General features: G+C 42.6%; 1 protein-coding gene across 4 annotated transcripts in view; it reads left to right on the top strand.

Moving 5' to 3' along the window:
* The window catches only part of LOC113406221 (rho GTPase-activating protein 6-like), a 450,389-nt gene extending 438,846 nt beyond the window's left edge, over window positions 1-11,543 (top strand). For all 4 annotated transcript variants that reach the window (XM_026649577.1, XM_026649580.1, XM_026649583.1 and 1 more), the window contains exons 11-13: window positions 8,336-8,598; window positions 9,930-10,010; window positions 10,738-11,543. In XM_026649577.1, coding sequence (XP_026505362.1) covers window positions 8,336-8,598; window positions 9,930-10,010; window positions 10,738-11,465 — 1,072 coding nt within the window. In that variant the 3' untranslated portion in view covers window positions 11,466-11,543. The remainder of the gene's footprint in view (window positions 1-8,335; window positions 8,599-9,929; window positions 10,011-10,737) is intronic.
* Window positions 11,544-12,546: the final 1,003 nt, after the last annotated feature.

Here is a 12,546-nt window from a genome sequence, read left to right as displayed (position 1 = left end):
TTAATGGCATTTCATGTTTGCTCTGGAACCTGAAATGGTATTTTTGAACTAGTCTCTCATAGATAAGCTTAGTGAATTTTCAAAGCTTGGGATCTGATGCCAGTAGTGTCATTGTTTTAGCACATCTTCTACTTTGTGCTTTATGGCATGGTTTGTTATGATTCATTTTTCTTATTCTCTCCTTCACCTAATTCATAACCTGTAGAGGATATTTTTACAGGGATTCCCATTACCCATCCTCCTTTAATGATACAGATTCTTCTTACTATCTCTTTAATACCCCATAATCTGCCTTTCTTTCTATATAGTATACCTATGTCATACTTACTTTGCATGTTTTTCTTTAAAAGGCTTTCTCAGAATGAAGCAAAGAAAAGAAAAATCTGTTTGAAACATCAGGCATGAAAGCATATAATCGTTTAATTACTTATCGTATGTGACAATGTGTTTTTCCTGTTAATTTAACTTTAAGAACTGTAATATATCCAGGATTGCAATGTTGGAGAGAAGCTAATACACCAGGGACCATTAAAATTTTGCTAATTACCACAGACAGTAGTTAAATTCATCAAAGTATTTTATAGTTTCTTCTTCGACTGATGGTCCCTATTGTATTCCACTGAGGGTTTGCGCATGTACACCATGCATCTGGAGCTGGAGATTTTTAAAGTACTAGTGTCCGTTCGTCCACGCACGCGCTCTTGGCTTGCCTCATGGTTTCGTCCGAGATGATAAAGGGCAGGGCGGACCGACCGCATCTCCAGTTCCTTCTTACCACTGTATGGTCTAGGTTGCATGTGACGCACTTTAAAAATATACAATTGTACAGTTAGTTTTAACGTTTTTACTGGTTTTATTGGTTTTATGGTAGGTTTTAGTAGTTTGCTATTTTAGGATTAGGATGGGGGTTCCTTTTTGGGGAGTTTTGTTCCCTATGAACAGCCCCCCTTTTACCATCTGTACCCATGTGTGGATACTGGATTGTGCCGAAAACGCCAAGCTCTAAAATCAGTGCCTCCTGCCCGTGTTCCTTCTCGGTCAGAGATGAACATCAACCCTGCTTCTACTGCTTGGGAGAAGCCCACATTTCATCCAGGTGCAGTATCTGCCAGTCCTTCCCCAGCCATACCGGAGAAGGCTGGGCTCTCCATCTCCGGAAGCACCTAATGGAAGTCACCATGAGATCTCATTCGGACCCTGGCTGGGTAACCCACCGTACATCAGTTTGAGGCTGCCAGGAGTGCGCCTTAAACTACGGTAAACAAGGTCGCACCAACAGTACCACCGCTATGGACCCAATGCTGGGGCCTAGTCAGGAGGTAAGGAAGCATGGCAGTAAGTCTTCCCCTAAGCCTACGAAAGGAGAGAGTCCTTCCACGAGTTCCAGTCATGGGGACGGAGTGCACCCTAAAGCTCACAAACACAAAAAGAAGCCGCATAAATTGACAGATCCACTGGCACTGAGTGTAGACCTGCACCCACAGTCAACATTGGCATCTCTCAGAGCTAGAGAGTCATCTGCTCCTGGGAAGACCATTGCTCCTGTTCCGGTTCCAGGGACTGAAAAAGTGCCCTTGACTCCGGGAAAGTTGTCGGGAAGCACCAGAGCCCCAGGAAGCATTTGCCCTGGGAGAGCCAAGGGCCCCATGTCTTCTGGAGCCTCTACTTCCAGGGAAACATTATCTCCAGGACAAGACATGCTACATCTGAGGCACTCCTCACCCCCCTGCTTTGGCAGTGTACATGCTTCCGCTGGCTCCAATGGTACTGCTGATGGAACTGGTCTCGAAGTTACAGCTTCGGTGGACTCGGATGAGAGTCAGTGATTATCACCACCATTCCCACCATTATAAGTAACAACAGAGGCCTTCTACATCGTGGTCGTATCCTTCACTCCAGCCGCCATGGAGCCACTGGTTTCCTGCACCATGAGACCCTCCTCAGCACCCTCCAGATCCGTAATGCTGGCCCTATGGGGGATGCTGGCCCTAATACTCTCCTTTGGAACCCATCCGTTCCATCGGGGAGGCTTTGCCTATTTCACCGTCTTGGGTGCCTTCAAGTAGACGTTCGGGTCCTGTAATGGAAGATGAGCCACCCAGTCCAATAGTACCACCGGAACAGGAAAGATTCCTGTTGTCCTGACTTGATGTGGCAGTGGCTTCGAGTCCCCACCATCTCCTGCTGACTGCTGCCAATTCCAGGATCTCCTGTGTAGAATGGCTGGAGAGATTCACACTCCCCTGGAGGAGCTCAGCATAAGCTGCTGGATATACTTCACTCATCGATGCCTGGCAGAGTAGTTCTACCAATCAGCGATGCCATCTTTGAGCCAGCTTGCATGATTTAGCATACGCTGGTGATATGTATGCCTACCCCAAAGGGGGCAAAAAAAAGATACTGTGTACCTGGCCAGGGGTCTGAGTTTCTGTTCTCACACCCCCTCCAATTCATTTGTGGTCCAGGCAGCGATAGAATGGGCTAGGCAACAGCATCCATGCTCTGCCCCATCTGACTGGAAGGGCAAGCAACTGGACCTTTTAGGCCACAAAGTCTTCTCTTCAGCCAGCCTTCAATTCAGGATTTCGAATTATCTGGCATTACGTGTCAAATATGATTTCCTGAACTACAGCAAATTGGAGGACTTTGCTGAGAAACTCCCACAAAAGAACCGAGCCTGTTTCTAGGCAATAATTGAGGAGGAGAAGCTGGTAGTGAGGACCTCGCTTCAGTCAGCGGTAGATGTGGCAGATACCTCATCATGCTCAATGGCCATGGGCATTGTCATGAGGAGGGAGTGGTGGCTCACAAAATACCATTGAAGACTTCCCTTGTGATGAATCCCATCTTTTCAACCAGAAAACGGACAATTCCCTCCACAGCCTCAAGGATTTGAGAGCTACACTCCATTCCTTGGGTATTTACGCACCAGCACCAAAACGTAAGTTCCACTGCTGATATCCCGCACAGCGTTACAGAACCTCACAGTTTTTCCATCAATGGCCTTACAAACCACCAAGGAAGAGTCAGAAGACTCAAAGATCTCGTCCTCCAGGACCACCCTCGCAATCTTCCTCCTTCCAGATACAACCCCCCATAGAAGAGATATTTCTGAGGAACCCTAGAGACCCGTCAACCACCTTGCCTGCTGCCATACCACCACCCCACCTCCTTCGGGGATGGGCTAGCACTCTTTTTTTACCAGCTTGGAGTGCAATAACAATGGACAAGCGGGTGCTAAATGTCATCCATTGTGGCTATATGATTGAGTTCATTATGCTGCCTCATCCACAACCCCTTCCCCAATCCCTCCTCAAGGACGAGACTCACAACAGCATCCTCACCCTGGAGGTGGACTCCATATTACAAAGAGGGGCAATAGCGTGGGTTCCTCCGGACTATCAAGGCGGGGTTCTATTCAACTTACTTCCTGATACCCAAAAAAGAAGGGCAGTGGAGACCAATCCAGGATCTCCATCATCTCAATTGCTTCATCCGCAAACCCAAGTTTCGTATAGTCACCTTAGCAGCCATCATCCTGTCATTAGAAGAAAGCATGTGGTTTACGGCTTTCGATATGCAGGACACTTATTTTCATATAGACATCCATCTGGCCCATAGACAGTTCCTGAGGTTCACGGTAGTCCGTCAGCACTTTCAATACAGGGTCCAGCCGTTTGAACTCACCCCTGCTCCAGCATCAACATTGAAAAATCAACTTTGGACCCCAAACACTCCCTAGACTTCATCAGAATTGCAAGACATCCTCTCAAGCAGCAGGAAAGAGTCCACTAGGTGTTCCTACCATGCCAAGTGGAACTGCTTCGCGTTCTGGGCCCAACAGAAAGTCCTTTTCCCAAAAGAAGTGGAGATTCCCCTTCTTTTGGATTAACTCCTGCCCTTGAAGGCATCGGGTCTCACCCTGAAGTCTCTCAAGGTCCACCTAGCATCTATTAGCACCTTCCACCCCACCGTGGGAGGACAGTCTGTATTTACACACCTATTGACTGCTTGGTTTTGGAAAGGCCTCATCAGAACCTTCCCACCCATACAACCTATCGCCTCCCAAGTGGGATCTTAACCTAGTTCTGTTGATACTAATGAAACCGCCCTTTGAGCCACTGGCTTTGTGTTCTATGTCCCTCCTTTCCACGAAAGTCGCCTTCCTTGTGGCTATCACTTCGGCGAGAAGAGTAGGTGAACTTGGGGCCATGCTGGCGGACCCTCCTTTCACTACTTTCCATAAGGATAAAGTTTCCCTGTGCCTGCATACCAAGTTTCTGTCAAAGGTTGTATCCCAGTTTCATCTGAACCAACCCATCCACTTACCTGCTTTCTTTCTGAAGACTCACACCTCAGAAGAGGAATGACGACTTCACTCCCTCGACATCCGTCGGGCCTTGGCCTTCTACCTGCAGAGAACAAGACCGATCAGGAAATCTTCTAAATTGTCTATTGCAATAGCTGAGAGTATTAAGTGGCAGGCAGTCTCTACGCAGAGAATCTCCAAGTGAATTTTGGGGTGTATTACACTCTATCAGTTGTCGGGACTGCCTCCCTCCCCGGATGAGGGCCCATTCCATGAGAGCCCAGCCTTTGACCCCGGCCACCCGCCACGATGTGTGGTCCCTATCTGTATTCCACTTCCTGCCCCCCTTCCCCTCTGCTGCGGATCTCTTCGATTCACGGTGGAGAAGGAACTGAAGACGTGGGGTCAGTCCGCCCCGCCCTTTATCACATCAGACAAAACCAGGAGGCAAGAAAAGGACGCATGCACGGACCAACAGACACTACTTGTGTGAAAATCTCCGGTTCCAGATGCATGGTGTGCATGTGTAAACCCTCAGTGGAATACACATAGGGACCACACATCTCAAAGAACCTGCAGTTACAGGTAGATAACCTCATTTCCCAATCTAAGTATAGAGAGTGCCACAACTACCTTAGTGAAAGTAAATACTGGAGTGCAGTAAACATCCACTTACTAATGGAATCATTTTAGGTAAAACAGATCTGGAAGTTTTGTTTTTAAGAATATGCAGTAGTTTGCTATTTGTTTATAGCATAGTATGTATAACATGATTCAAGGTATTTTACAAATCATATTTTTAAACTGTTTTAAATAAATCATTGGAAGCTGAAAATTAAATTTCCACCCCCAAAGTGTTCTGCATTCTCTATTTGTCCATACCTTGGTTTAGTGTAGGGTTGTTCTGGCCTGCAATCATTTTCTTTTAATTTTGAAAAATAATCCTTTAAGAACTAATTTGGAAAGTAGTAGCACATGTAAATAATTACATAATGTAAATAACAGATACTATAGAAGGGATTTTTTTAAAAAGTGAAAATATGGACCTTTCCAAACGTGACAGTTTCCATTTAAGTAAGTCTTTATCAGGGACTCTATCAAGAAGGGATAGAATATAACAAAGATCATTCAAGGTAAGACATTATATGACTCTTACATATAACTAAAGTTATGTTCTCACATCATTTGCTTTCTTTTCTCCCTCACCGTTTCTTGTGTTACCTTGCCATAGCTAACTGGATGTATAACCCCTCTTTTCCCATATCTTACTTTAATTAGACCCTGATCCAGCAAACATTTACATATGTGCATAGTCCCACTGGCTTCAGGGATAATACTCTCATGCTTCATGTTAAGCATAAGTATTTCAGAATCAGGGCCTTAGATCGCTTACAATACATTTTATACTTCCATCTATCTCAGTGATTCTCAAACTTTTTTACTGGTGACCCCTTTCACATAGCAAGCCTCTGAGTGCGACACCCCCCCCCCCGCCCGCATCAATTAAAAATGCTTTAAAATATATTTAACCTCATTATAAATGCTGGAGGCAAAGAGGGGTTTGGGGTGGAGGCTGACAGCTTGCGACCCTCCATGTAAAAACTTTGTGACTCCATGAGGGGTTCCAACCCCCAGTTTGAGAACCCCTGATCTATCTGGAAGCAGGAAGAAAAAGACTGTCAATGATAGGAAGTACAGCCAAGCTCTTCCCCATTTCCCTCAGGCTTTTTTGATTCTTCTTCTGAAATTTAGACAATGCTTAATCCTCTACTACTTCTCTAATTCTATTTCCCACCTCCACCCCCAAAGGTTTCTCAGAATTGAAAATGAAAGAAGTAGACATGAGGAAGGAAGGAAGAAAAGTTTAAAGAGAGAAAAAAGAAAAATATTAGGCATCCATTGATGTTGTAGGCTCCATTTACTCCAGATCCCATCATTCCTTAGTACATCTGCAACAAGTGTTTTCCTAGAAACTATCGGTGGCAAGGTTTACAGATCTTTTGGTGAACCCTGCCTAAGTAGTGCTAAGATAACTCTACCAAGCCAAATGGCAGCCCTGTTGGCTGGGTCTTAGTTAATTCCCAGTTAGAGTTCAGAATCAGCTCAGGGAAGTATTTCTAGATGCTGCTGAATTTATTTAAGCTCAGCACTGTCTGGATGCTTCCATAGTGAGAAAGACAGGGAGTGTGAATAAAACATAAGAGTTACTCTGTTTAGTGTATCTGTTTTGTGTTTTAGAGTTTAGTGCTTGTAAAGCTGCATGAAAAGAATCCAGCCTGAAATTTTATTAAGTCTGTATCACTTTGGTAGATCAGGTCCCCTAAAATAAACCCAGAACCTGGGAGAGGTTCATTTGTGGGTTAATCCACAGTCTCAAATGGTCTGGCAGTCTTTCCACTCTAAAAGCGTGTTGTGTATTTTCGTTGTTTTCCTTCTTCAGTTTGTCGTTTGTCACTTGTCTGGAAAGAGGATCGTTGTTTCATTGGAAACAATGTGCTCCTAATGCTTACTATTCAGTTGAAGCCAGGGTCCTCTCTTTGGACTTGACCCTGTTAGGTGCTCAACATTTTCAACAAACTCAGCACCTCAGAAGATTGAGCTGATGTTGCATCATGTTTAATTATAGGGAAGATGAATATGATGTCACAAAGACTTTGATCTCAGGTGGAAAATAAGTAGCAGGGACAGATGAGCTTCTACTTTTTGTAGGTACTGGCTAGCCTGCCCAAAACTAAAGGCTTTCCCTGTCAACCAAGGGGGGGGGAGGAACCACAAACCCCAACCACAACTGAGTTTGAAGGACAAAAAATAAAAAAACAGGGACGGGAGTGAAGGTCATATGGCCAAAACAAGGGATCCAGACAAGAGCACCAAGCCGAGAACCCTAGACAGCAAGATGAGCTTCTAAAGAACAAAGATCTAGTTTTCAGGTAAATGTAACTGGTAATAAAAATTAGGAAAGAGAACTACAAAAAATAGGGTATGTAGGCAAAATTGTATACAGGGTCATCTTGGAGTTTTCTGTGAGGGTTCAGTGGCTCTCCCCTGTGTACATTAGGATGAACCGATGTCCCGATTTTATAGGGACAGTCCCGATATTCGGGGCTTTGTCTTATGTAGGCGCCTGTTGCCCCTCAGCCCCTGTCCCGATTTTTCACACTTGCTATCTGGTCACCCTCGTGTACATCGAAACCCTGATTTTCTAAATTACTCTCAAAGTCTCTTATTCAAAATTCATTTTGAGGTAAGGATTGCCACTTGGTAAATATTTGCATGGTACCTAGTCCATTGGGTAACTGATATTGATTGGGACCCACAGATGCTACTACAGCACAAATAATAAATCATAACACTGAAAACCTTCATAAAATTGGGGTTCCAGTGTCCCCAAACGTTTGTAAAATTGGTGTTTATCTGAGAGCCTGGGCTGTGCTTTTTTACCTTTTTCTCAAAATTAAATTACAAGATGTATCATTATGATATAAAGATAAAATGGTGAAAGAAGCTTTAAGAATGATCAGAAGAGCTAGCTGTCATGTGTGTTTCTGTGTAGGTTATTTTTCTCTTAATTTGTTTAGAATGGAATCCTTCTCATACCATGAGAGTGATCATCCAAGACATAGCTCTTTGTTTCTCTAAGAGTGGTAGGGGGTGGGGGATTGTGACGTATTGCCTAATATCGAACAGATCAGTCACCCTCAAAATTCACTGTCACTACAGGCAAAATGGTCAAGGTAACATAAGGAATCTATTCAGCGTGTTTCTTTTCCAGTGGTGAGCTGTACGTTTTTTTGTTTTTGTTTTAAATTGCAACATCCATTGAAGTTTATTGGCCTCTGCTGGCCATTTTGTGGCAAGTTTTAATCCCCTAAATTTGTGGAAGAGTCTCCTCCATATTGCTTGTAAAAGTATTTTCATTTCAGCAGCTATGACCACGTCCTTTCTTTATGTTGTCAAAATGCAGCTTTATCTAATGGACTCAGAATACTGTACCTTAACAACTGTTTGTTTATCAAATTCTGTCAGAAGCCCTGAGATGCTGCGATCAGAAGGTTCATACTCTATGGGAGGGAGACATTCTTCCACGGACTCCAACAAAGCCTCAAGCGGAGATGTCTCCCCTTATGACAACAACTCACCGGTACTGTCTGAACGGTCACTGATGGCAATGCAAGAAGATGTTGCCCTCAGTTCAGATAAGCTGTACAAGGTACCTGAACAGTACATGTTGGTTGGCCATTTGCAATCTAAATCAAGAGAGAATTCATCTGGATCATGGGCTGGGAAAGGTAAAGTAGGACCTGCACATGTTTATTTTTCTCACTGAATGCTGTCTGTTTCACATGCTGTTTATAAGGACGTGTTGTGTGCTGTTTCTCCCCCTTGTGGCAGAATCGCTTCCTCCTCTTCAGACCTACTTATCCAGCAGTGTGATTTCCCTCGCTGTACTTGAGCCGTGATAAAAATTGGATCCATATAGGATCCTGTGGATCCCTCCACACCACATAATGGAAGATTCACTATTTGTTGACCTTTAAGATATGTGAGAGCATGGCGCTTGTGCAGCTAGAATGGTAAAGAGTGCTATGCTTCAAGAGTAATATAATGGAGCAATAGATTACTTTTATAATGAACAGCTGGCATCTTCCCTTCCAAGTTGGGCCATAAGGCTCTGCTCCTCAACCCATGTTGTGAGCTCTGCTGGCTGCCCTCATACCATTGTGCTGCATTTGTGCTCATTAGAGTGTAGCATTTCCCAAACTCTTGAAAGCTGAAGCCACCATTTAGGAAAGTAAAACCCACCACACATCGCTCTTCAATCCTGCCATGCTAGCAGAACAACGTGGGGAACCTTGCACTGCCACTGTCCTTCCCATCTTCCCAGGGGTGTTCCCCACACTTGGTTACAGTGCAGGCCTTGCCTTACTGCTTGTTTCTGTAACCAGATGGTGCCCCGAGCTGTAACGATTAAATACTTTCAAGTTATAAATTCCATTCGATTGATTATTTCTGTGAAGGACTACAGCTCATGCTCCAATAGTGGTATGCTGCCAGCACTCCAGAAGCCTCTTCACATCAAAATTGCTGAGTACTTAATGGGTAAATTGAGGAAATATAGCGATATGGGGAATGATTTTCAAAGGCCTATAGACACCTAAAAATGCAGACAGGTGGCCAGATGAATTTTCAAAACGCACCTAAACAGGTTAGGTGCCCAGCTCCCATTGAAATCAATGGGAGTTTGATGCCCCTAATTCATTTAGGCACTTTTTAAAAATCCCACTAGGCATCTATCTGCATCTTTAGGCCTCCTCAACTCCTGGCTGCTGAGAGGGCTTTGTCACACACTTAAGGAAGGCCCCAATCCTACAGTGGGCTCCATGCAAGCTCATGGGTCTTCTCCATAGTGAACTCATTGCAAGATTTGAGCCTAAATGATTAAGAACAAGATTTGGCTCTTCATCTCTGGTGTACAGGAAATCCAGCTTATCAGTATGTTTGCTCTTTTATCTTGTGCTGCTGGATAAAGTTATACCTTTAATTTATTTATTGTTCCATTCATGTGTTTCTATTCAGTGCTTATAAGAGATCATTTCATGTTCTTTTACTTCTTCTGTAGATGTTCCAGAGGATCATTTCAATATCTGGGGCACCTGGCATTCAACACTGAAACGTGGCTCCAAAGATCCAGGAATGACAGGTATGACATTTCTTTGATACTTTTTAGGCCCCAGTCTGAGAAAGGCTTAAGCACGTTCATATGCACTATGAACTGAAGCCAATAGGTCTGCTCATGGTACATAAAATTAAACATGTGCATGCATGTTTATAAGATCAACGGCCTTCATTTGTTTGCTTTTAAATGGTGAATCTTCATTCTAGACACATCTTTAGGGGTTTTTAAACAATTCCTCTGCTTCCCATTTTGTTTTTTTACTTTACTATTTTATGAATATATCCGGTAAAGAGAGGCACAACACAAATATGGCAGCATTTAAAAATGAGCCACAAGATAAGGTAATAGAAATTCATCTCCTTTAAAGCAGAACAATAGAATTGAAAGGCAGTGTATGCTAGGGGCTTAAGAACAGCCCTTGGAGGTAGGGGACCTGAATTCTAATCCTGACTCCACTACTAACACCTTGTATATCATGGGCAAACCACTTAACTCCCTGGCCTCAGTTTTTCTTCCATCTGCACCTACTTACCTCACAGGAATGTTGTATAATTATTGCTTTTAAAGCACTTTGAAGTTATATGGCGTTATGTCAGTGCTAAGTATTAAAGTCACCAGCTTTATATAACAGGTACAGTTCAGATAATAAAGGTCCAACACCGACCTTGCCAATATAATGCAACAAGTCAGTGGTAACTTGTAAAATGTTAGTGTGTCATATTGATGTTCTCTGTCTTATTCTGGTCGTCAGGTTCATATGGAAACATTTATGAAAGCAGCTCATTGCGACCTGGACGGTGCTCTCTTTCCCAAGGGAACCTATCATTGAATTGGCCTCGGTGGCAGGGTAGTGCCACAGAATTGGACAATGGAAAGCAAATAATCCAAAGGAGTCAGACTACTGCTGCCATTCCTGAATGTAGGCCGCATCCCCCAGTGTCTCGTGTTTGCAGTACTTCGCAAATTGAAGGTGGCAGGAGGAATTCAGACCAGTCCAATTCAAGGTCTGAGCGGCATTTGACTTTAAGTAGCGCAGAGGACCTTACAGAGCATGACTCAAATGTGGGTTGTTTGCCAAGAACAGCTAAACCTTCGTACCTGAGACAAGAAGATATAAGTAGAAAGGAGAGGCCACCACCCCCTTATCCTGGCCCAAAAAAACAAACTTCTGCATTGTCCCAGCGACCAACTGTCTCTTCAACAGTGCACTCATTGTGGAGACTTCAAAGACCAGAAAAAAGTTTGGGGACCATAGCAGCAGGAGGACCAGCAGCTGAATCAACTGACCAATCCACCTCCAGTCAGCAGTGGCAGGCCTCACAGAACAAAGTGGGTAACACCTATTCTACTCCAGCCAATAATCAGAACAATAAAAATGTATCAGAGCCAGACTGGCATGATTGGCAAAAAGAGCGGTGGCAAATTTGGGAGCTTTTATCAGCTGATAACCCAGATGCCCTCCCTGAAACCCTTGTATGATCAGACTCTTACAGAGAACTGCCCTCCAAGCCTACGCTTCTCTTGAATAGGGAAAGAATAGTGACATTAGAAAACTTTTTGTTTCATACCAAGTAAATTTCATTTTTTAAAAACTTTGTTCACTTTAAATCTTTAATAGCACTGTCAAGCAGTCCATTTACAAATACAGTATGTTCCTGTTTCATAGCAAGCTTTTAAGAGAGAAAAATGAGATGAACATTTCAGTCTAACAACTTTGTATGCATAAACTGTGTGTAAGATAAAACTATTGCTTTGGTGTTGCTAAGGTGTATTTATATGTCTGCAGTTTTGATGATTGTATAGTCTGGGTTATGTATGATAATCATATATTATGAGTTCGTATACAAATGACAATCAATCAGGACTGCCTTTTTAAAAAAAAAATCACTGCACTTACTTATGTTACCATAATATGCGTTGGAATTCTATAGAAAGTGCACAAGCTGGTTTCTGTGCTTTTAAACAATTTGTTAATGGGGGAAATGTCTTTCTGTTCACTGCCTATAAAAACACTAAAATAGAATGAAACATGAAAAGCCATATATTTTATAAGGGTAGTAGTAAGCTAGGGGGGAAATTATTTACCAAATATTTTTTTCTTATAAATATAAGTTTGTGAACAAAATTAAAATTTGATACAATGTTATAAAAGAATTTTTTTTTTTAGATTCTGTTAGGAAGCAGTTCAGCTAATCAATCAAGAGTAAAGTTGTGCCTAAATCAAACTAACAGATTTAGTGCAAAAATTTACCCTCCCATTCTAGATCAACTACAATCTTATATATACAGTATATAATAGATAATATATATTTATAGGTGTATGATTTTATATATTGTTTTAAAACAATGAACTGGAATCCAAATTTAAAAAAATAAAACTAAATAAGGCATGTAGTAGAAAGAAATATGGCTTTTCCTTTTAAACAACAAAAAACAAAGCAATCGAAATAAGCATTTACATGTATTTTCATAAAGGAGTCACATGCAGTGTTTTAGAAATGAATATGACATTTGGAGAAGTTCACAGCTTTTTGTATAAATATTGTGCCAAAATTTGGGG

This window comes from Terrapene carolina, unplaced genomic scaffold, assembly GCF_002925995.2.
Source record: "Terrapene carolina triunguis isolate 2854851 unplaced genomic scaffold, T_m_triunguis-2.0 Scaffold23, whole genome shotgun sequence".
Taxonomy (NCBI): domain Eukaryota; kingdom Metazoa; phylum Chordata; order Testudines; family Emydidae; genus Terrapene; species Terrapene triunguis.
The sequence above is the reverse complement of the archived record's forward strand: the minus strand, read 5'-3'. Positions and strand labels throughout refer to the sequence as shown.